Here is a 25994-nt window from a genome sequence, read left to right as displayed (position 1 = left end):
CCAGTGGTGTCTGGGGTTGAGTTTGGTACCCGGAACTCTCTGCCCTTAGCCCTCCCATGTCCATACTTGGAGGTCTGGATATTAAATCATCTTCCGTTGGATGTGCGTGTAGTGGGACCCCTCACTTCTAAAACGGAACCAAGTGAAATCACGGCCTGGGAAATATCCTTCTTTCTAGTGACCATCAGGTCCTGGGTGGGTTGAAGGATGTGATCCCTTCAATCTGTGCATGCTTCAAGGTGTAGCTTGGGCTAGGTCGGTTGATGGAGCCACTACCTGCTGAAAAATGTTGCTCAAAACAAGGTTGTGGTTAGCAAGACAAAGAAGGGGGTTTTGATTGGGGTTATCACTATGAGGCAGTTCTACTCTGTCCTCTAGGGTCGCTTTGAGTCTGTCTTACATGAGTAGTGTGAATCATTCCACATCACTTACAGGGTCCCTGTGAATATAAGTCTGTCTCACGTGAGTAGTATGAATCATTCCATATCACTAGGTCCAGTATACCATAAATGGAGTGAATTTTAAATAATGTAATAAAACCAAACCAAGCCTGTTGCTGTCAAGTTGATTCCGATTCATGGTGACCCCATGTATATAATGTAGAACTGTGGTCCAAGGCTGTGATCTTTTGGAAGCAGATTGCCAGGCCTTTCTTCCAAGGTGCCTCTAGGTGAATTCTAAGTGCCAACCTTTCAGTTAGTAGTCGAATGCTTAGCTGTTTGTGCCACCCAGGGACTCCTGTGTATGTAACGTGTGCCATTGAGTTGATTCCAACTTACGGTGACCCTGTAGGACAGAGTAGAACTGCCCCATAGGGTTTCCTAGGCAGTAATCTTTGTGAGAGCAGATTGCCAGGTCTTTTCTTCTGCTGGGTTCAAACTGCTGACCTTTCGATTTGCAGCCGAGTGCTTGACCTTTGCACCACCAGGGCTCATTGCATATGTAATTGGTAATTATAAAATGCAGAGGTGTGGGGTGGAGGTGTGCCATTAGCTTGTGAGCTGCAGGGCTTGGGCTGAGGGGAGGGACCAGCCTGAGAGAGCATCTTACGGAGAAACCAAATAAACATAGGTTGACCACAGAAACAAACTGTCTGAAGGGGCCAGACAGAGAGAAAGGATCTAAGCCAAAAATGCAGAAATTAGAGAACCCAGAAGAGAGAAAAGATTCAAAGTCAGAGAATGAAAAGGGAGAGTTTAGAGAAATTACCTGGAGAGATGGCTACAGCAGTTACGTTATTGGTTTTTACTGCCCTCGATGTGGACAGGGAGGCACTTGGTAAAGAAGCTTACAGTGCTAATAGCAACTTTCTGCGGGCTGCACTAAAGACTGAAAGGATAATGTTTTACTCCACAGAAAAATAATGAATAATGTAACAAGGCCTTTTTTAAAAAAAAACATTTAAAATCTTGACAGATGACCTATGTGACTTTTTGTTTCAAACCGATGTTGATTTCTTACAATAAATAAGTGGTATATCAGTACTCTCTGACCTGTTTTTATTTATGGTAATTTTTTGATGAAAGTATATGATTTTTGTTGAGAGCATCCTTACAATGATCAGAGAGCTTTCAACTTTTTTTTTTTAATCTTTTCTTCCTCTTTAAAATGCCAATCTCTCTGTATGACCAAAAAAAAAAAAAAAAAAAAAGGGTCTTATATTAACGGAAGAGAAAGGAGGGGGATGGAGTTTCTGTGTGAATGATAGTGTCTTTTTTTCTTTGGGTTTACTACATGTATACTGGGGTAGTGATTTTTATATCTGTTTGTTAAGTATTCTTAAACAACAGTAAAACAGTTTGAAGGTTTTTTTTTGTAATGGGCTTTTACATATATTTTTCAGTTATCCATGTGTTTGCATTATCTGTGCTTAGATTTTAGTTTCAGTCTGTAGGGCATCGGAATCAACTTGATGGCAATAAGTTTTTGAAGGAGTACAAGTGTATTGACAAATCGTGGGGTTTTCACCCTTCAAAATAAAGAATGTTGAATCCAGCAGAGGAAGAAAGGAGTCATCGTGTATTCATATCCCGTGTCCCTGTCCCCCTTCCTCCTCTCAAGCTAAACCTAAGTTATTGTTGAAAAGGGTAATACAGGAGTTCAGGTAGTGGGATATTTGGAAAGAGGAGTTTGATAGTAGCTGCTGCTTGATGAGTTAGTTCTTTTGTGACCTACAAGTAGGTATAAAAAAAATTAGATAAAATACTTGACTGTAGAAGCCAGGGAAAATTCCAGTTGTAAAGGATAGTTCTTAATAGCTTTTTGTCTGTGTGAGCAGCTCCATCCAGTAGTCATAGGATTATACTTCTTGGGAAACATTTCACTTTACGTGTTCCTTTTTTTGAGAAGTTGTCACTTATATGAACAACACATGCATTTCACAAAGTGAAAAATTTTCCAATTAAAAGCTCTATTTATTTAGATTTGTCATTTGAACTTCTATTGAAAGGTTTTTTTTTTTTTTATGCTCTAAGAAAAATGGATTGGTAATGTTTTTTGTAATACGAAAAATCTCATAAAGGATTGGGGTGGGTGTAGGTTACCTGTGTATTTCCATATTACTTTTCTGACAGGATAGTCCCTAGAGCTTGACTTCAATGAACAGGCAAGGAAATACCTTAAAATAGTGTAAAGAATGTGAGCTTTGGAATCAGATAGACCCGATTTGAATCCTGATTCTGCCACTTATTACCTACGTTGCCTTATTATTCTTATCTGTAAGAAGCCAATAATATTAATAATACCATATTTTTATGCAAATAACATGCATCTTCCAAATTTGTTGCTGGAGGTGCCCTGCCCCTGGGAAGCATCTTCACAAGTGCGCTATGCTAGTTTTTCTGCACGGCAACATGTAAAAAAAACTGGCATTAGAGGTACCTATGAAAATACCTCGTGGTCGGGGGAGGGAGCAGCTGGCAAGCAGACACAGAAGGTATGTGTTATTTGCGAAAAAATAAAGTAAGTGTAAAGATTAAAATGACACAATGGTTAAAGCGATCCACTGGTGACTGAAAGGTCGGCAGTTTGAAACCACCAGTGGCTCTGTGGGAGAAAGATGTGGCAGCCCGCGTCTTTAAAGATTTACAGCCTTGGAATCCCTCGACTCGACAGCAGTGGGTTTAATATATATACTACCAAGAAATGTGGAAGACAGCTTCCTGGCGAACTGACTGGAAGAGATCCATATTTATGCCTGTTCCTAAGAAAGGTGATCCAACCGAATGTGGAAATTATAGAATGATATCATTAATATCACACACAAGCAAAATTTTGCTGAAGATCATTCAAAAACGGCTGCAGCAGTATATCGACAGGGAACTGCCAGAAATTCAGGCCGGTTTCAGAGTGGAACCAGGGATATCATCGCTGATGTCAGGTGGATCCTGGCTGAAAGCAGAGAATACCAGAAGGATGTTTACCTGGGTTTTGTTGACTATGCAAAGGCATTTGACTGTGTGGATTGTAACAAACTATGGATAACACTGCAAAGAATGGGAATTCCAGAACACTTAATTGTGCTCACGAGGAACCTTTACGTAGATCAAGAGGCAGTTGTTCGGACAGAACAAGGGGATACCGATTGGTTTAGAGTCAGGAAAGGTGTGCGTCAGGGTTGTATTCTTTCACCATGCCTATTCAATCTGTATGCTGAACAAATAATCTGAGAAGCTGGACTATATGAAGAAGAACAGGGCATCAGGATTGGAGGAAGACTCATTAACAACCTGCGTTATGCAGATGACACAACCTTGCTTGCTGAAAGTGAAGAGGACTTGAAGCACTTACTAATGAAGATCAAAGACCACAGCCTTCAGTATGGATTACACCTCAACAAAAAGAAAACAAAAATCCTCACAACTGGACCAATGAGCAACATCACGATAAACGGAGAAAAGATTGAAGTTGTCAAGATTTCATTTTACTTGGATCCACAATCAAGAGCCATGGAAGCAGCAGTCAAGAAATCAAAAGATGCATTGCATTGGGCAAATCTGCTGCCAAGGACCTCTTCAAAGTGTTGAAGAGCAAAGATGTCACCCAGAAGACTAAGGTGTGCCTGACCCAAGCCATGGTATTTTCAATCACATCATATGCACGTGAAAGCTGAACAATGAATAAGGAAGACCGAAGAAGAGTTGACGCCTTTGAATTGTGGTGTTGGCGAAGAGTATTGAATATCCCGTGGACTGCCAAAAGAACGAACAAATCTGTCTCGGAAGAAGTACGGCCAGAACGCTCCCAAGAGGCAAGGATGGCGAGACTGCGTCTTATATACTTTGGACATGTTGTCAGGAGGGATCAGTCCCTGGAGAAGGACATCATGCTTGGCAGAGTACAGGGTCAGCGGAAAAAAGGAAGACCCTCAATGAGGTGGATTGACACAGTGGGTGCAACAGTGAGCTCAAGCATAACAACGAGTGTAAGGATGGCGCTGGACCGGGAAGTGTTTCTTTCTGTTGTGCATAGGGTCGCTATGAGTCGGAACCAACTCAACGGCACCTAACAACAACAACCAGATAATGTGTGAAGTAACTGTTTTCTTCTTATTTTAAACGGGAAACATGCCTGGCTTATTTGTGATTTACACAACTGATCTACTTTGGGATCTCTGTTCTTATAGACAATTACTAGCTGTGCTAGTCTCTTCTGGATTGTTTACATGACGTAGGTGAAAAGACTCTGATAACAGCAGAAGTGCTAGGTCATAACCAAGTAGGCACTCAATATTCAATAACTAATAATAAAGATTTTTAGCTCTTTTGGTAATGTATTTCTAGTTTGTTGTTGTTAGTTGCTGGAGTCGGCCCCTAACTCATCAGAATCCTGTGTACAGTGCAGTGTCCTTTGTGGTTACCGTAATATTTACCCCATTTTTTAAAGTTTAAACCTAACTTTTATTTCTTTATATTACCTTGACTTCCTTTCTGTATGAAAGATCTATGACTGTACTTTTTAGTTCCTCTTTATTGTTTCAGTGTTGTCATCTTTCACATAATGACATTGCTGTTTCCTTGTGTTGAGTGTTTTTTTTTATCTCGATTTATTTTTGTGATTTCACTATCAGGGTTGACACCTGGTTGCTCTGTCCTGTGTTCCAGTCTTGGGTTGCAATCTGAAATTACTGATTTTCTAAGCAGAGAACTCCCTTTATTATTTGTCGCAGTTTTGGTTTGGTTTTTACAAATTCCCTAAACTTCTGTTTATCTGGAAATGTCCTAATTTTGCCTTCATATTTGAGAGAGAGTTTTGTTGGATATATAATTATTGGCTGGCAATATTTTTCCTTCAGTGTTTTGCATAAGTCATCCCATTGCTTTCTTGCTGCATGGTTTCTGCTGAGTAGTCCGAGCTTATTCTTATTGACTTTCCTTTGTAGGTGACTTTTTGTTAATTCCTAGCCATTTTTTTTTTTTTTCCTTAAGATTCTCTCTTTATCTTTGGTTTTGGCAGGTTTGATTATAATATGTCTTGGTGACTTTCTTTTTGACATCTACCTTACATGGAGTTCTATGAGCAGCTTAGATAGATATCTTCTCATCTTTCACAATGTCAGGGAAGTTTTCTGCCAACAAATCTTCAACAATTCTCTGTATTTTCTGTTTTCCCACCCTGTTCTGGTACTCCAATCAGTGATTGGTTATTTCTCTTGTTATAGTCCCACATGATTCTTAGGGTTTCTTCATTTTTTTTAATTCTTTTATCTGATTTTTCTTTGAATATATTGGTGCCAAGTGTTTTATCTTCAGTCTCACTAATTCTACCTTCCACTTCCTGAATTCTGCTCTTCTTACCTCCTACTGAGTTGTCTAATTCTGTAATTTTATTGTTAATCTTCTGAATTTCTGATTTCTGTCTTTCTGTGGATTCTTGCTGCCTATTAATTTTTTCAATATGTTCTTCAATAACCTTTTTAATTTCTCCAACTGCTTTATGTATGTGTTCCTTAGCTTGTTCTGTGTTTTGCCTGACCTTGTTTCTGATGTCTTGAAGAGTTCTGTATATTAGTCTTTTGTATTCTACATCTGGTAATTCCAGGAAAATACCTTCATCTGGAAGATTCCTTGATTCTTTGTTTTGAGAGCTTGTTGAAGCAATTATGGTCTGCTTCTTTATGTGGTTTGTTATTGACTGCAGTATCCAAGCCATCTATAAGTTGTTGTATTAATATATTTTATGTTTACTTACTATATCCTAGCTTCTTGTTTTTTTTTTTGATATGCCCAAATAGGCTGCTTGAGTGACCTACCTTGACTATTTTCACCTTTGAAGGTTTAACATCTAGCCACCAGTTGGTGTTACCAGATATATGAGCCTAGGAGCCCTTTCACTTTTCTTGTATGGATTCAGCTCAGATGTCCAGGTAGTTGGTCATCAAGTGTGTGATACAGGCTCTGTCGTACAGTCTTAGAGGGGCAGGGGTGATTGGTGTTGGCATAGGTATCTGGTTTTAGCAGGGTGTCACGTTCTGAACAAGGCAGGGGGTTGACAATCATCCCCTGAGTGTCTGTGAGGAAAGCATGTCCCTGTTCCCTAGAGTGCACAGGTGGGTGGGGTCTGCATTTGGACCATGGTTACCCAGTACTTTTTGTTGTAAGGACTGGGAGATACTACTTGTCCTTGGACCTCTGTTGCAGGTGGCTAGGTGACGTGGGTGGAGCTACCAGTCCTTAGGCCCCTGATGTGGGTAGGTGAAGACCCTGTTTAACAGGCAAAGGGGTGTCAAACATCAAAAACCCATCTCTTCACCACACAGCTGAAACAATTGCAGTCTGCCAACAAGGGATTATTCTTCTGAAATGGGCTCACATGGGTCCGTGCCAGGGTGAAAGGCATTCAACGTGCATGGACCATTTGTGCCTGGACTTCTGAGCTTCCCAGCGTAGTGGAACTGGCAGATTATCTTTTTCCCCAATTGTGAATTTATTCCTTCTCCAAGGCTGGGAGAATGGCTCTGGGCGCTCAGCAGAACCTATCTCAGTCCCAGGGAAATCGAAGCCACTGAAACTGGCTTGGGGGCTGGGGATGCGGTAAGATAAACACAAGTATTTAGCCTTTTCAGAGAGCGCTTTTCTTCTCTGGTTCTGGAGGTGTGAGTAGGCTCTGCAGCTCGCTGTCTTACTCTGAGAAAACTGTGTCCAAAATGCTACTGCCAGTTCCGCTGTGGCTGCTCCAGGGGATCGTGCCTGAGGGTTCCTGGTGATTCAGTTCGTGCACCTCCTTCCGCTTCTGAACTGTCTTTCCCTCCCCCTGTCGCTCAGTCCGTTTTCTCACTTTTCTTTTTATGTTCAGAGCTCCTAGCTTGTGATATATATAATTGTTTCACTTGTTTTTTTGGGTGTTTGTTGTAAGGGGGATCACCAGAGGCATCTGACTATTTTGCCATCTTGGCCCTGTCTCTGAAGTCCTTAATTTTGATAAAGTTCAGTTTCTCATTTTTTTCTTTTGTCTATCATGCCTTTGGTGTTGTGTGTTAAGAAACTTTTGCCTAACCCAAGGTCACAAAGATTTTATCCTGTGCTTTTTTCCAGAAGTTTTATTATGCATCTAGGTCTTTGATCTTTTTTTTTTTTTAATTTTGTGCTTTGGGGGAAAATTTACTGCACAAGTTAGTTTTTCATCCAAAAATCTGTGATCTATTTTGAGTTAATTTTTGTATATGGTACATGATATGGTGAGAGTAGGCATCCTTCCCCTGTTTTTGGGAGACACATTTAGTCTTTCACTGGTAACTGATGTCAGCTGTATATTTTTCATAGATATCTTTTTATCAGGTTAGGATGTTCTTTTCTATTTTTAGCTGGCTAAGAGTTTTTGTTAGGAATGGGTGTTGGATTTTGTCAAGTTTTCTTTCTGCATCTATCGAGATGATCATGTGGTCACTGTTTTGATAAGTTAATATGGTGAACTACAGCGATTTTTGAATGTTAAATCTCATTTGGTTATGATGTATTATCCTTTTTTTAATCATAGGATTTGATTTGCTATTTTTATGAGGGCTATTGGTTTGTAATTTTATTTTCTTTGTCTGCTTTTTGTCTATTGGCCTCATGAAATGAATTGGGAAGTATTCCCTCTTCTTCAGTTTCCTGAAAGAGTTTCTGCATTAATTCCTCCCTAATTTTTTTTTTTAAAACCATGGTAGAATTTACCAGTGAAATCATCTCAGCTTGGAGTTTTCTTTGTGGAAAGGTTTTTAAATACAAATTAAATTTCTTTAATAGGTATAAGGCTGTTCAGGGCCTCTTAAGTTCTTCTTTGGTTCACTTGGTTAAGTCCCTTTGCCGTAAAGAGTTTGCTCGTTACCTCTAAGTTGAATTTATTGGCATAAAATAAGGGCATAATAGTCCCTTATTATTGTTTTGGAGCACCCTGGTGGCTCAGTGATTAAGAAGAGCTCAGCGGCTAACCAAAATATGAGCAGTTTGAATCCATCAGCTGCTTCTTGAAAATCCTATGGGCTAGTTCTACTCTGTCTTGTAGGGTCACCGTGAGCTGGAATCTACTTGACGGCAATGAGTTTTTATTGTTTTTTATTTGTAGACCTGTAGTTATGTCAGTTATTCTTGACATTGGTAATTCATGTTTTCTCTTTCCCGCCACCTGCTGATTATTAGTATGGCTAGAAATTTATCAGTTTTATTGACCACAAAGAACAGCTTTGGTCTCATTGCTTTTTTTCTGTTCTTCTGTTTTCTATTTTATTTCTTTTTGAACTGATTTTTATTATTTCCATTCTTTTGCTTACACTGAGTTTAATTTGCTCCTATTCTATTGTTTTTAAGTTTGAACTCAAGGTAAGACCTTTCTTCTTTTCTAATATAATTAGTGATGTAAATTACCTTCTAATCTTTTTTTTCTTTTCTTCATATAGGCATTTAGTTATATGGATTTCCCTCTAAGGAAATTCTTCAAATTTTAGCATCATTCTTCAAATTTTGATATGTTTCCATTTTCATTCAGTTCAAGATACTTTTTAATTTCACTCTTGATTTCTTCTTTGACCCATGGTTATTGAGATGAGTGTTACTTACTTTCCATATATTTGGAGATTTTCTAGATATGTTCATGTTATTGATTTCTACTTTAGTTCCACTGTAGCAAAAAATATTCTTTAGTATGATATGAATTCTTTAAAATTTATTGAAATTTGTTTTTTGGCCCCAAAAATGGCTATATTGGTAAATGTTTTCGTTTTCATTTGCATTTAAATAAAATGTCTATTTTGCAGTTGTTGGTAGAAGTCCTTTCAAAAAACTAAAACCAAACCCATCACCATCAAATTGATTCTGACTCATTGTGACCCTATAGGACAGAGTAAAACTGTCCCATAGAGTTTCAGGGGTGTAATTTTTATGGAAGCAGACTGCTAAGTCTTTCTCCTGTGGTGGGTTTGAACCACCACCATTTAGGTTAGCAGGGAAGCTCTTAACCATTGCAGGATTAGGGCTCTTTAGTGGTTTGCTGTTATCCTCAGGATGAAATGCAAATTCTCTTAATTGAGTTTTTGTTTCCTGACTTACTTGTTAAGCCTAATTTTACCTGCTTTACTACATCCTTTCCCACCATACTACCATAGTGGCGAGTATTAAATTATTTGCGCACTGCTATGTTATTTCACTTCTTTCATGTCTTTGTGCACTGTTTCTTCTTGTTGTTGAGTCAGTTTTGACTTACAGAAACCCCATGTTTTACAGGGTAGAACTGCTCCATAGAGATTTTTTTTTTTGGCTGTAATCTTTATGGAAGCAGATCACTAGGCCTTCCTTCTGAGGTGCTGCTGGGTGGGTTTGAGCCACCAGCCTTTAGGTTAGCAGTCAAGTGTAAACTGTTTGCATCATCCAGGGACCTGCGCTCTGCTTAAAATACCCTATTTCCTTGATTCTGCTGGCAATCTCCTGTTCTTCCTAGGTTGTGGCAGTTTTAGATCCTTTGAATTTTCATGTAAATTTTAGAATCATTTTTCTTTTTTTTCGAAAAAAATCCTTCTGGAGTTGTGATGAATCTGTAGATTAATTTCAGTAAGTTCACATCTTAAAGCTATTCAGTCTCCCAATCCTTGAAAACGCTATATTTCTCCGTTTATCTAGGTCTTCTTTGTTTTGTTCTTTAAAAAGTCCCTTGGCATTTTGATTGAAGTCACATTGCATCTTAGATCAATTAGGGAAGAGTTGACATTTTGATGATATCTAGTCTTTTAATCCATGACCCTGGTATTTTCCTCCAATTTTTAAAGGTCTTTAATGTCTTACCATAAAGTTTTATGCTATTCTCCATACAGGTCATCCATATCTATTTTATATGTATGTGTGTGTGTCTGTCTGTTTTAGATACGTACGTGTGTTGTGCATATATAGCATCTTTTATAAAAATATGTTTTCTGTTGCAGGTGTATAGAAATGTGTTTTTTTTTTTTTTTTACTTTGATTTTTATATTCAACCACCTTGTACTATTGTTTCTAAAAATTTGTAAATTCTTTTGGATTTTCTGTGTAGAAGTTATATTGTCTGTGACAGAAGGTTGTTTTGTTTTCAACTTCCTTTTCAGTCCTATATTTTATTCTTATTTTACTTTGCTGGTTAGGACTTCCAGTAATGTGGAGCAGAAGCTGTGCTAGTGAACATCTTTATTTGTTTTCATCATTTTGAAGGAAATGCTTCTTTTTTTAAAAAAAAATTTTATTAAGAATAATGTTTGTTGTAGTTTTTAGAAGGTGTCTTTTAATCAGGTTGAAGAATTCTCTTTTTCTGCCTTGGCGTGAGGTTTTAAAATCAGGAATGGGTATTAAGTTTTATCACTTTGTTTTTTGATTTCTATTGAATGCTTTTATAGTTTTTCTTCTTTAAGTTACATTGATAGATTTTCTCTTGTTAAATTGTTCTATTTCTGGGATAAACCCAATTAATTGAGATGAATTATCTTTTTTTCCCCCCTAAATTTTAATACTGCAGATTCACTTTGCCAATATTTTAAGATTTTTGCATCTGTGTTCATGAATGAACTTAGCTTGTAATTTCACTTTTTTGTACTAATCATTCAATTCTGTTTTAGACATGTTGAAGGTGCTTGGCAAATATTTGATGGTAATATCTTACACAGTGTTAGAAATATGTATCTGGAATATTCACTATCCAGGTAAAGGCTTACCATGTATACGTTGATACAGTCAAGAAAATGCAGTTAGATGATGTTGAACAGAAAGAGTATTGTCTTGCACAGTGTTAGAAATGTGGATCTGGAGTATTCAGTAACCTGGTAAAGACTGACTATATGTATATTGATGTATTTGTTAAGAAAATGCAGTTTGATGATGTTGAACTGAAAGAATATAGTGTAATAGCAGAAGTGATCCAAAGGATGGAATACAACATTTTGGGGATGCATTGAAGATGGTGAAGCTGTTGATCAGGCAGATATTGTTGGAAAGGCAGATATGAGGAATATGAGGAAGAGACAGTATCAAAGGAAGGATAAATGTAACTACTAACTTTTTATTTTATTGTGCTTTAGGTGGAAGTTTACAGAGCAAATTAGTTTCTCATTCAAAACTTTATACACAAATTGTTTCGTGACATTGATTGTAATCCCTGCAATGTGTCAGCACTCTTCCCCTTTCCCTTTACACCCTGGGTTCCCCGTTTCCAATGTCCAGTTTTCCTGTTCCTTCCTGTCTTCTAGTCTTTGCTTCTGGGCAGGTGTTGCCCATTGGTCTTCTGTACTTGATTGATCTAAGAAGCACACTTGTGTTATTGTTTGTTTTATAGGCCTCTCTAATTTTTGGCTGAAGGGTGAACTTTGGGAGTGGGTTCAGTTATGAATTAGAAGGAGGTCTAGGGCCACAGTTCTGGGGGTTCCTCCAGTCTCTGTCAGACCAGTAAGTCTGGTCTTTTCTGTGAATTTGGATTTTGTTCTATATTTTTCTCCCACTGTGTCTGGGATTCTCTGTTGCGATCCCCTGTCGGAGTAGCCTGTGGTGGTAGCTGGGCACCATCTAGTTCTTCGGGGCTCAGGCTGGCAGAGGCTGGTGGATGGAAGAGTGCTGTGAGATTCAGGAAGTGGAGACAGTAAGTGTAGTACTTTTTGGAAAAGTGGAGTTGTGAAAGGAAGGGAGGAGGACATGAATGAAGGCGGAGATGGAGGCAGTTTTGAGGAAAGTATTTATATGTTTATTTATTAAGAATGGGTGAGACTTCATGTTTGTAGGTGAAAGATAAAGCTATAAAGCACTAGTAGGGAGGAAGAGAGTAATCTTTGCCAGATAAGATTTCAATACGGTTTTAGTTATCTCTGTGTACATAATTGACCTTATTTGCCCTCCTGGAGTGCTTCCAAACATGACTTATTTAAACATTCTAGTTGGAGAATGACATCTATCACTTAGCTATTTTACTTCTGGGAAATTAGCCCTTAGATACTAACACAAGTCTTAGGATATCTAGGACGGAGAGAGAATTGGTTAAGATTAAGGGTCGTTGATAAGTCACACACGTAGGAAAAAAAAAACCCTCCAAAACACACACACAAAATAACAGTGGTTTAAGCGAGGTAGACATTTATTTCTGATCACATATATAATTCTATAGGAAAATTTCAATATGGGAGGCTAAGAAAGAGAGTTTTTATTTAGCGGGAGCATGTGTGCAGTTAAAAACTGAGGGCTCTAGGACTAAGGAGGAAGGGAAAAAAGATATTAGGAGACAGTTTTAGTATCTGCACAGTGAGTAATTATGAGACAAACTTAAATAGAATTCATCTCTCTTATATGAAAGGCAGTATTTGCATTGTGTTTAAGAAGGCAGAATGCATGTGTTTCAATGTAGGTTCTCTGCTTACTAGCTATATGTCTGAGTAAATTACTTAATTTTTTTCTTTGTGCCTCAGTTTCTTCATAATAAGATGGTGTAAAAATGAAATAAGATAATCTAATTGATTAGACCAGTTCTTGGCACATCTAAGCCACGAAATATATTAGTCTCGTTCTTAATTACTTGATTTTCAAGGACCAGGGTTGTGTTCAAGGACAAAAACAAGACAAGGAAATGGCAACAAAACCTAATGTTACTTGCGGGATATAAAAAAGTGAGTTAAATATTACGCTTTAAGATACAATTAAAAAGAGTACAGTCATCCCTTAGTATCTGCTGGGGATTGATTCCATGACCCCTACGGATACCAAGATCTGAGGATGCTCAAGTCCGTTTTATAAAGTGGCGTAGTATTTGCCTATAACTTACTCACATCCTTCCATTTACTTTGAATCATCTCTAGATTACTTATCATACCTAATACAATGTAAATGCTATATAAATAGTTGTTAATGCTTACACTTAACACTTAATACTTTTTCAGTGTTTGCAAACACTTTATCATGAACCCGAGAGACCATTTTTGCCATTGTAGGGGCAGCACTAACACTTCCACAAATTTCAGCTTCTTTCTGCTTTATTGTACGAATGCTAGGTTCTTACCGACCTTATGGCCCACATGGGTAAGTGATATGTCACTTTTCATAAGATCCAAGATTTTTATTTTCTCATCAAGAGAATTTGTCTAATCCAGGAAATATCTGAAGAAGGTATGATTGACCAGCAATTTGAAGGTAATGGAGGAGTTTTAAGAGTGTTTTAAGCAGAGGAAACACCAGGCACAAAGGTTGTAATTGGTGGGAAAGAACATGGGTTGTAAAAGAGCTGAAAGAAGGTGTCTTAGTTATCTAGTGCTGCTATAACAGAAATACCATAAATGGATGGCTTTAACAAAGAGAAATTTATTTTCTCACAGTCTAGGAGGCTAGAAGTCCAAATTTAGGGTGTCAGCTCCAGGGGAAGGCTTTTTCTGTAAGCTCTGGAGGAAGGTCCTTTTCATCAGTTTTCCCCTAGACTAGGAGCTTCTCTGTGCAGGAACCCTGGGTCCAAAAGACATGCTTTGCTCCTGGCACTACTGTCTTGGTGGTATGAGGTCCCCCTGTCTCTCTGCTTGGTTCTCTCTTGAATGTCTCAAAAGAGAATGGCCTAAAACACAATTTAATCTTGTAGGTCTCATTAACATAGCTGTGGATAATCCATCTCATTAACATCATAGTGATGGGATTTACAACGCACAGGAAAATCACATCAGATGACAAAATGGTGGGCAGTCACACGATACTGGGAATCATGTCCTAACCAAGTTGGCACATATTTTTGGGGAACACAGTTCTATCCATGACAGAAGATATGGCTGTGGCTCACAAATAAATGGTGTGAGATGAAGCTGGAGAGGCAGGTAGAGAACACATACAGGATTCCTTAATAGGCCATACTAGGATTTTTTTTAAGAATTATGGGAAGGCATGAAGTGTTTTAAGTGGGAGAATGACATAGTTGGCTTTATATTTTGAAAAAAATCATTAGATCTGTAATGTGGATAGAGAACAGCTTGGAAGGTACCAGAGTAGATGTGTGGAGACTACTGAAAGGATATTACAGTAGTCCAGGTGAGGGATAATGGTAGCCTGGACCACAGTTGGTAGCATTGGAGATGGAACAGAGTTGATAGCTTTGAGAAGTGTTTAGGGGGTAAATGAGAGGAATTGGTATTGTGGATTTGATGTAGGAGGTGAGGGAAAGAGAAGTAAGATTAGGTTTTGATTTGAGAACCTGGGTAAATAATAAGTAAAATTGCCATTTACTGGGATGAAGAAGACTGGCAGAAGAGTGGGTTTGTAGGGACTGAATCAACTCTTCTATTTTGGATTTGTTAAGTAGAACTACAAAGTGGGCAGTTAGATACATTTTAGAGCTCGGGAGAGAAGTCAGATTTTTTTACTTTTTCCAAGTGACTAAAACTACTTTTATCTTAGTATGTTACCTTTGAGTTTTGTTCACACATGTATTTTATTTTAACATAAGCTGCAATCATAGGGTGTCACAGCTTCTAAAATACATTTTTCAGTTTTTTTCTAGAACTCCTTTTGAAGCTGCTGGGTTTTCAAGGGAGGTTTTGATTCGAGAGTTTTCTTCTCTGTCCTTGTGCGTTGTTGTGCAGGCCCTCGAGGACGGTACAGAAAGTCTGGCTCAGTTACTGCTCTGAGAGAGGCCATGTGGTCTGGGCAGAGTCCAGATGAGGCTACAGATAAGCCGCTGAACTGGAGGGACTTTAGGGTGTGGGGTTCCCTGGGAGTTTCAAGTTTTTCAGTCTGCTTCCAGGGACTCCTGTGCTGAGCAGTTTTCAAGCCACCTACAAACAAATATTGAGAGGGCCACTCCTTACGTTCACTTCCCCAAAGACCAGGGCTGGTGTTTAATCCGGGCCCGTGGGCCAAGGGCTGGTCTTTGGAGGGGTTCCCAGGCTTCAAGTTTGGAGGTCACACAAAGAGTTCAGGCGTAGTGTCTCCAGGATTGCCTTAGAAATTAAGGGTGCAGCGAGCATGAGTGCTGTCCTAGACAGATGGGCAGAGGTCGGTGCTGGCAATGGAGCCAGCAGGGTAAGGAGGGCACAGCTGTCTGCCATTTTGACAAGAGGCAGGTCTCATCTTGAGAGGATTTGGTACCCTCCAAATCTTTGTAGATTTGTCTAGAAACTGCTCCTGTCACCTAGTTCAGAGAAGCCCAGAAGTTGCGAGAAATCATTGGATCTAGATCCTCCTTCCTCAGGACACTGCGATGTTAATCTAAATAATTAAATGACAATGTATGGGGCGGGTAGAGGGTATTGGGATGGAAAGAAGAGGCTATAAGCGGTAAGGGAAGGAAGGCAACCTGAGTTGAGGACTTTTCTGGATTCTTAGACCCATGTGTTACCTCATTCAGTCTTCACAACAATCTTGTGAGGTTGGAGGGGACTCTTCACAGATGAAAAAAGAAGGCTCAGAGAGGTCACATATCTAGTAGCACATATCAAAAAAGTGGCCTGGTGATGCAAACAGTTAAGTGCTTGGTTGCTAACCGAAAGGTCAGTGGTTCAAACCCACCAGCCACTCTGCAGAAGAAAGATATGGCAGTTGGCTTCTGTAAAGATTATACCCTTGGGAACCCTGTGGGGCAGTTCTACTGTGTCCTGTAGGATTGCTATGAGTTGGAACAACCTTAGTGACAGCGGGTTTGGTTTGGTTTTTTAGTGTGTTCCATGGCATGTGCAGAGGGGTTGTGTGCAGAAAAGGGGGGCTGTTGCTGAATAAGTTTGAGAAGTGCTAGGTTAGACAGGAGTATCTATTGCAGGACTTCTCAGGACTTTCAGAATGCCCATATGCATTGTGAAGTTTTTGAGAAGGGGATATGGGATATATTGTGGCCTGTATCATCTGCCCCCTCTAGAAAGTGGGATATAATACCTGTTTGTGAAAGTTTGCTGGTGGGTGAAGATGTTTTCCACAGTAATGCCTTCCAAGCCATTGCAAACACGCTGGGGGCTTCCACATACCATTTACCAGTCACAAGGGGTAATGTGGTGCTTAAAGCTAGAAATGGAAAGCTTGGTTCCCTATGGAGACTCCCCCATCTGTCATCAGGTCAGAAACTGTCCATGAAGGAACCTATCCTCTTCTTTGCTGTTGCTCTTCCTTGGAGCTCAGTCCTAGGGCCTCCTTCTTGACTTTGTGCATGTTTGCTTGGGGAGTCGGTGAATTGGAAATATTCTTGGCTGAAAGTGACAGAACACCCAATGACAGTTATTCCACAGAATCTGAAATCTGGAGACAGGCAGTTGAAGGACCTGGCAACAATTCAGTGATATCAGCAGAAACTCTCCCTCTCTCTCTTCTACTCTCCTGAGCCATGTTGGCTGTTTGACCCCAGGTTTGTTGCCTCTTGGCTGCAAGATGGCTACCACAGCTTCAGGCATCACAGCCACATTTGAAGGCAGTAATAGGTGGTTGGGTAGGTGGGGCCTTAGCAAAAGGCCTTTTTCTCAAATGGCACTGTCTATTTTTTAATCTCTAGAGGAAAATATTTCCCAGTAGCCCCTTTCTTTTTGGTTAGAATTAGGCTCTGTGGCCACCTGTAGCTGCTAGGGCAGCTAGAAAAGACTTATCAGCATAGACTGATTATGATCTATTCTCTGGCAGAACAAGGGGTTTCTGTTGGTAAGGAGGGGGTGGAAGGCTACTGGGTGATACATGCCTGTGTTTGCCTTAGTTATCTTACTTGTCTAATACTTCATTTAGCATCTCTGTACTGATGATGCCCCTGTCTCCCTGAGTCTCCTCAAGAGATTAGCTGTTGAATTTTTCTTGGATGCATCCAGGGGCCAGCCTTGTCCCCTCCCTGTCCCATGCCTCCCATATCCAGTCTATGTGCAGCCTCCACGGATTCTTCCTCCTTTCTTAAATGATGTTGTGTGTCCTTCTAGCCCTGCTGTGTCCCTCAACCCTCTTTTCTCTTTTGCCCATCAGTGCCTACTCACTTAGCAAGCCAGTTTTCTTTTTCCCCAAACGTTATTAATTTCATTATTTTTTTAATGTATTGTGCCTTAAGTGAAAATTTACAAACCAAGTCAGTGTCTCATACAAAAACTTATTTACACCTTTCTATGCACTCCTAGCTGCTCTCGCCCTAATGAGAAAACACACTCCTCCTCTCCACCCTGTATTCCCTGTGTCCAGCTCCTGACCCCCTCTGCCTTCTCATCTCTCCTCCAGGCAAGAGCTGCTTCCATAGTCTCAAGTGTCTCTTTGAGCCAAGAAGCTCACTCCTTACCAGTATCATTTTCTGTCTTCTAGTCCAGTCTAATCCCTGTCTGAAAAGTTGACTTCGGGAATGGTTCCAGTCTTGGGCTAACAGAAGGTCCGGGGGCCATGACCTCTGGGGTCCCTCCAGTCTTAGTCAGACTGTTAAGTCTGGTCATTTTAGGAGAATTTGAGGTCTCCATCCCACTGTTTTCCTGCTCCGTCAGGGATTCTTTGATGTATTCCTGTCAGGGCAGTCATTGGTGATAGCTGGGCACTATCTAGTTCTTATGGTCTCAGGCTGATGGAGTCTCTGATTTTTGTGGCCCTTTCTGTCTCTCGGGCTCATATTTACCTTGTGTCTTTGGTCTCCTTCATTCTCCTTTGCTCCAGGTAGGTTGAGATCATTTTATTTTTAATAATATACTGTAAAATAGATTTTTTCTTCTTTTGGTATACAGTTCTGTCACTTTTAACACATGTACATTTTGTATAATCACCACCATAATCAGGATACATAAAAATTCCAACATTCCAAAAAATTCGCTTGTGCTATGCCTTTATAGTTAGGTCCCCCACGTCACCCTAATTTCTGGCAACCACTGATCTATTCACCATCACTACATTTTTGTCTTTTTGAGAATGTCGGTATGAATGGAATCATTTAGTATATAACCTGTTGAGACTGGTTCTTTTATTCAGCATAATAATACCTTTGATATTCATTCAAGTTGTTGTGTGTATGAATAGTTCATTTCTTTTAGAGGCATCTCAGGAGAAAGGCCTGGCGACCTACTTCTGAAAGCTCACAGCTATTGAAAACCCCATGGTGTGCAGTTCTCTGAAACACATGGGGTCGCTATGAGTTGGAATTGACTCAATGGCAACTGATTTCTTTTTTGTTTTTTTTTTTTTTTTAATGATTTTAGTGTGGTGAGATGAATTGGCACAAAATAGCTGCAAATGATGGACTTGAACATGCCAGTGACTGTGAGGATGATGCAGGACTGGGCCGAATTTCGTTCTTTTGTACATAAGTTCACTATGAGTCAGAGCCCACGGCAGCTAACAAGTATTCCGTAGTGTGAACATTCCACAGCTTGTTTAACCATTTTCTTGTTGAAGGACATCTAGGTTGTTTTAGTTTTTGGCTACTGTGAATAAAGCTGCTGTCAACTTTAGTGTACAGGTTTTTGTGTGAACATAAGTCATTATTTCTCTGGGATAAATGCTCAGGAGTATGATTGTTGAATTCTATGATAAATGCATTAAGTTTTTTAAGAGAAACTGCCAAACTCTTTTCCAGAGTGGCTGTACCATTTTACATTCCCACCAGCAATGTTGTAAATCCAGCCATCTGCAGAATTAAATTAAATTTTTGGAGAGGTGTTTCTAGTCATTGTTGGATTAGGTGTTTACTTTTAGAGTTGTCGTTATTGACCAGATTTGGAAAATAATGGCTGAAAGTAACCACCACTCCTATATTCATTCATATAGGTTGGCGTAGAGGTAAAAAGAACCCTGAGCTCTCAGAAAAGTAGAGCTGGGTAGAAAACCCAGTAGGTGTCTAGTACAGTAGTGGTTTCCAAATCTGTATACATGCCAGAATCATCTGGTTAAGTTCTTAATAATACAGATTAGTGGGTTGTATACCCACCCACCCCACTGACCTTGAGTTGATTCCGACTCATAGCGACCCTATAGGACAGAGTAGAGCTGGCCAAGGAGCGCCTGGCGGATTCGAACTGCCGACCTCTTGGTTAGCAGCTGTAGCACTTAACCACTACGCCACCAGGGTTTCCGGGTTGTATACAGACCTACTAAATAGGAATCTGTAATTTTTAATAAGGGCTCAAGAGAGTTTTAGTTGGCCATGACAACATGAGTTGGGAACATTGTACTATAATATCTATGCTATTTCTAAAATTAGAAGTTTTAGAAGCATATGATGTGCTACATAACAAATGAAAAATTTCCCATCCCCTTATCTTTTTTCCTTATCTCTTTTCTTGCCCCTGTGTTTATATTTTTGTCCTCTCTGGGATACTTAATTCTTTTTTTTTACTCCTCCATCTAGTTTTTCACTGATATCTATTTTTTTATGTTCCTACTGATAAGTTACATGTTATCTCTGTTCTTATTCAACCGTGAAATTGTAACTTTCTTTGTAGTTTCCTTTTCTTCCCCAGTGTAAAATGTTTGCTCTTCTGCAGCTGTGGTTTCCTTTCTGTCTTATAACAAGTTTTATTTACCCTGTTCTTTTGGCATATCTGAGTCTCACTCAGCATTTTTACCTTTAATGGCAGGAATAGAAAATAACCATTGGAGTTTGGTGGAAGAATCTTTAAGTTTTATGTTTAAAGGTTGATATTCTTAAGAAGGCTCACTCTTAACAGTCATTTTTTTCTGCTCTTCCACAGGGAAGAAGAAGAACGTCTGAGAAATAAAATCCGAGCTGATCATGAGAAAGCCTTAGAAGAAGCAAAAGAAAAATTAAAGAAGTCAAGAGAAGAAATCCGAGCAGAAATTCAGACAGAGAAAAATAAGGTAGTCCAAGAAATGAAGACGAAAGAAAACAAGCCACTGCCACCAGTCCCTATACCCAACCTGGTAGGAATAAATGGTGGAGACCCAGAAGATAATGACATAAGAAAGAAAAGGGAAAAAATTAAAGAGGTAATAGGCTGAGCTTTGTGATATGGAATGGTTATGAATTTGTATTTGACTAGATTTAAATATACATATATATATGTATTTGTACCATTTTTTGTTATGCACTACTTGGATCTTGTTTGTTCTTGGGTCATAGTTGTAGTTTATTTTTCAAGTTGGCAGTAAGGACTAAAACTCTGTTTTCTTAATGTTGATTATAATATAGTTATTGACCACCAAAAAAACTGATATAAGATGGTTAATTGGATGGTGCCATCACTCATCCAGTGTTCACACATCTTTTGATATTCAGCATTTTATAAATAATGTAGTAGATCCATATATAATTTATCATTGAATAAGAAATTTCGTAAGTGTTCAGTTATAGGAAACTGTGTTAGATACTTTGCAAATCTTCCCATAAGTGTGTTTTTGAAGAGCTAGCATTGTATCTGCCATCTTTTAATGAACATGTCATGATAACCCCTCGACCATAGTGTGGGTTCAGAACATATTCCTTCCAGTGAGCCTCAGTGCATTGAAGAACGGGGAAGGATTGATCTCAAAATTCTTTAAATTGATGTAGCCTCAGGAGTCTTTCAATTTGTTATTCTAGGAATTACTTGGAAATAAAGAGAACACCAGAGGGAGGAAAATCTTGTGTGAATAGTTCAGTTACAGTTTGCTAATTAGAAATCTTGCTAATTCAGAATTTATAACTGTTTGGGCGAGAGCTGGATGGAGTCTGCAGTTGTACTGTCTCTGAAGAAAAAGATTTTGTCAGAGAGTATAATAGCATCAACAATATTTCATAAGAATTGTTTATCATAAAATAGGAAAATAAATATAGTTCAAATAGTCAAATATCTATTTCGGTATATTCTAGTAATGGATAGGGAAGGTTAGCAGATAATTTAAGCCTGGTCTTATGAATTACTGTAAGGCCTTGACCATGATGTAGTCAAAAGAGAACTACACACTGAATTTATATTACCTCTGGATTCTTTGGTTTATATACAGGTTGGTTAAGGTATTTTCTTTGTACATTGTTGGGGAGATATTGATAGTTTTTTTTTTCAATGCCTGACTGGTTTTTTTCAGGTGTCATTAGAATTTATTGAAATACTTTCTCATGTATGTAATTCAGATAGATAACCATGTATGTTCAGGGAGCCCCCAGATCACCCTCATGTTTAATAATTTGCTAGAAGGACTCACAGACATCAGCAAAGCTGTTGTAACAGCAAAAGGATACATGTTGAAATCAGCAACAGAAAAAAGCACATAGGGCAGAGTCCAGGAGAGACCAGGTGCCAGCTTCTAGTTGTCCTTTTGCCGTGGAGTCATACAGACAGTGCTTAAAGTCTCCCAGCAACAACGTGTAACATGCACAAAGTATTGCCAACCAGGTTCACCTGAGCTTTAGTGGCCATTTTTTAATTTTTTTTTTTTTTTTGAGAGGGAGGTGTTGGTCACATAGGCATGGCTGAGCGCTCACATGACTCTCCAACCCCTACAGAGGTTAAGCTGATACTGCATGACCCAAGGCTCCCACCATAAATCACATTGTTAGTATAAACTGTCTGGTGTGGTCCAAGGCCTCAGATAAACCAAGATACTCTTAACAGGCAGGATATTCCAGGGCTTAGAAGTTATCTCCCAAGAACTGGGCAAGGATCAAACTTTTCTTTAGAATATGCAGGATTTGAGCAACCCAGAGCCGCTGAATTAATCCTTAACTGTACAGCATATTGTCACTGTTCCTGAAACTCAACATCAAAAATATGGTGTAGACTGCTGTTAAATATTATGAGTACTGATTTAGCAAGTAGAAAAAAAAGTTGAAACCTAAGCCTACGGGGGAGAAGCTAACAAGAAGCAAGCTGATTTGAACTACAGAATACCTGAAAATTTCAAGAATTTGAGGCACCATTTACCTCTAAAGGCAGGAGTATAAGATGGAACTGGAAAAGGATTATTTGAAACTTTGTGTAAGGAGCTCTTAACTTCCCAGATCCTCAATCCTAGCCCATGCATCATAGCTACTGTTCTCCCTACTCCAACAAAAGACCAAAGGTTTACCTTTTGGAGAAGATGAATCAGAGAAGGTCTGGTTTCTGGGAACACCAGAAATGACTGAGGGCAAAGGGCAGAGGTTATTCTAAAAAAATGAAGAGGGTGGTCAGTGTTGAGAATTAAGTGAAAGCCTGTATTCTGAATAGTGATACCACTTCATCCTGTTTAGCTCTCAAGAGTACTTCTTTCTGGAAAGACTGACCCAAGAAAAAAGGAGACCTACACTGTTCCTCAAAGAAATACCCCTGGTGTTATGGAATGAATTGTGTTCCCCAAAAGTGTACGTTGGAATCCTAACCCCTATACCTGTGGATGGAATCTTATTTGGGAATAGGGTTTTCTTTGTTATGCTAATGAGGCCATATCAGTGTAGGGTGTGTTTTAAAGACTTTTGAGATACAAAAAGAGCAGATTAGACAAAGAAGCAAGCAAGCACAAGTGGGGGAAAGATAGATGTCACCTGGAGATCTCCAAGGAACTCAGAAGAATACTAGAGAAGTTGAGACACAGATTTTCCCCCGGAGTGGGGAGAGAGCCTTCCTCTAGAGCAGGCCCCCTGAATTCAGAGTTCTAGCCCCCTGAACTGAAAAAATAAATTTCTGTTCTTTAAAACCACCCACTTGTAGTATTTCTATTATAGCAACGCTAGAGAAGACACCTGAGTTTCCCCGGATCTCCCTTAGATGAGGCCCAGTCAACAAATCTTGGTCATTCCCTTACAGCCTTTGATTATTAAGTACTTCATTCTTAAATATAAAGAGCAAGCCAAAGATCACTAGACATTTAAGGAAGTTTCTTATATGAGAGGACCTCTTGCTTTTTCATGTATGATGTCTTTAATGTCATTCCACAGCTCATCTAATCTTTGTCATGAGTGTTCAGTGTGTCAAATCTGCTCTTGAGATGGTCTCCAAATTCAAGTGGCATATACTCAAGGTCGTACTTTGGCTCTCATGGACTCGTTCTAATTTTCTTCGGTTTCAGATTGAACTTGCGTATGAGTAATTGATGGTCTGATCCATGGTTGGTCCCTGGCCTTGTTCTGACTGATGATATTGAGCTTTTCCGTGGTCTCTTTCCACAGATGCAGTCAATTTGATTCTGATAGTTTGTCCCAATTCAGCTCTAGATTTAATGTTATCCCAGTCAAAATCTCAGTAGCCTTTTATTTTCATAGAAAAGCTAATTCTAGAAAGTCTAAGAACCTAGAGTGGCCAAAACAATTTTTGAAAAGAACAAAGTTGTTCTTTTTAAATCTTACTTGATTTCAAAACTTACTATAAGTTGAAGTAATCAAGACAGTGTGGTAATAGTATTAAAAATGGGCATATAGATTAATGTAACAGGTAAGAGTTCAGAAACAGACTGAACACATATAATCAAGTGAATTTGGACCAAAGCACCAAGGTAATTTAATGGCAATAATAATCTTTATGACAAATGGTACTGTAACAACTGAATAGTCACATGGAAAATAAATGAACCTCACCCTTACCGCACACTATGAACAAAAAACTAACTCACAACAGATCACAGACTGAATGTCAAAGCTAAAACCAAAACATGTGCCTACACAAAGACTTGTACATGAATGTTCATAGTAACTTTGTTCATAATAGCCCAAAACTGGAAAAAGTCCCAAATATTTATCAGCAGGTAATTGTGGTCTGTCCATAAAATGAAATGCTACTCAGAAAAAAAAAATACCTTTGTATGCAATTACATAATTATCACAAAAACATTATGCTGAGCAAAAGCCCAGACACAGAATAGTACATACTATATGATTCCATCTGTATGAAACTCTAGAAAAGACAAATCTAATCTATGGTAACTAAAAGCAGATCAGTGGCTGGATAGAGCCAGGGAGTGGGATGGATTAACTGGGAAGGAGCACAAGGACATAGTTGGAGGTTCATGGAAATATTACATCTTGATTGTGGTCATTCCTGCACAAGTGTATACACCTGTCAAAACTCATAAAACTCTACTCTTAAAATGGGCATATTTTACTATGAGTAAATGATAGCTCGATAAAGTTAAATTAAAAAAAAAAAATTGAATGTCCTGCCATGTCTTCCCCCCTACCAATTCCCACTCTCCTAAGGCAACTGCTTAAACGCTTTCAGTTGTTCTTTCTGCTATTTATCACTATTATTTCTAAATAATGAGTTTATACTGCCATTTCTTGATTTTTCCCTCAGTTTTGCATATTTACTATTTTCTTTCATAGTTAAGATAAGACATTAGTTCTTTTACACCACTACCAACCCACCTCCATATACACTTCCCCACGTATATTCCTCCAGCCCATATCCTCCCAATATTGTTTAACACTATATGTTTAATATTATTACACTTCTTTGTTCAACTTTTATTTTCCCTGGTATTAATAGTTGCTCTAAGAATTTTTGTTTGCTAAGTTTTAATGTAACTAATTTACTTTCAAATTCTATGCAAGTTTCAAAATTTATCTCAATATAATCAAAGATATCAGCTAAACTATCAGTTTCAATTTATTCTCTAACATATCCTTCCTGAAGCCCTCAATTCTCCTGCTATTATAATCTGGATTTTTTTTCTCTCAACCTGAAGTACGGCATCATCCTGCTGATTCTCTTCATCACAATCCTGAGAATTTCCTGTCTCCCTCTGGTGACAGATCCCCTGTTCTTGAAAACCCATCTTATTTTTGGCTTAATCCTTCATTATGGTGAAGCATATTTGCCAGTAGCAATCTGAGAAAATTTAATACTAAAAGGCTAAATGATTTGATTCATAATTTGGCTACAAATATAATTCTTTCTAAGGCTTTGCTCCACTGTCTTCCAGTTTCCAACATTATTACTGAGGAATGTGATCTGCCTCTTCATTATTTCCAATTCCAGTCTTTTAGATGGAACCATTTTTTTCTCTGTAAACTTTTCAGATCTGTTCTTTGTCCTTTCTGCTTTTCTGAAATTTCAGTAAGAGTCTTTTTTTTTTTTTTTATTGTCTTAGATGACTGGCAGGTCCTTTAAATGTAGAAGCTCACGATCTTTAGTTTGAGCCAATTTTCTTTAATTATTTCTTTGACTTCTCCTCCTCCGTTTTCCCTGTTCTCTTTGCAACATCTACCTATTTAGTCATTTGTTAAGATGTTCTGGATTGATTTTCTGATCTTATTTTTTTGTTTATTAAATCTTTTTGTTCTACTGAGAGACTTGCTCAATTTTATTTTCTAGCTTTTCTATTAAATTTTTAATTATATCATGTTTTTATTTTCTAAGAGCTCTTTATTATTGCATTGGGCAAATTGGCTGCAAGAGATCTTTTTACAGTATTAAAAAGCAAAGATGTCACCATGAGGACTAAGGTGTGCCTGACCCAAGCCATGGTGTTTTCAGTGCCTCATATGCATGTGACAGCTGCACAATGAGTAATGAAGACCGAGGAAGAATTGTCACCTTTGAATTGTGGTGTTGGCGAAGAATATTGAATATAACTATGGACTGCCAAAAGAACTAACAAATCTGTCTTGGGAGAAGTAAAACCAGAATGTTCCTTAGAAGCAAGGATGGCGAGACTACGTCTCACATACTTTGGACATGCTATCAGGAGGGATCAGTCCTTGGAGAAGGA

The 25994-nt window shown here is 38.7% G+C and overlaps 1 protein-coding gene across 1 annotated transcript in view; it reads left to right on the top strand.

The window, feature by feature from the left end:
- The window catches only part of MAN1A2 (mannosidase alpha class 1A member 2), a 234726-nt gene that overhangs the window by 24790 nt on the left and 183942 nt on the right, over positions 1–25994 (top strand). Inside the window, exon 2 of the mRNA XM_049879976.1 lies at positions 20066–20321. Coding sequence (XP_049735933.1) covers positions 20066–20321 — 256 coding nt within the window. The remainder of the gene's footprint in view (positions 1–20065; positions 20322–25994) is intronic.

The sequence above is a fragment of the Elephas maximus genome, chromosome 3 (genome assembly GCF_024166365.1).
Source record: "Elephas maximus indicus isolate mEleMax1 chromosome 3, mEleMax1 primary haplotype, whole genome shotgun sequence".
Taxonomy (NCBI): Eukaryota; Metazoa; Chordata; class Mammalia; order Proboscidea; family Elephantidae; genus Elephas; species Elephas maximus.
Note: the sequence above shows the minus strand (reverse complement) of the source record. Positions and strands in the feature narration are given on the sequence as shown.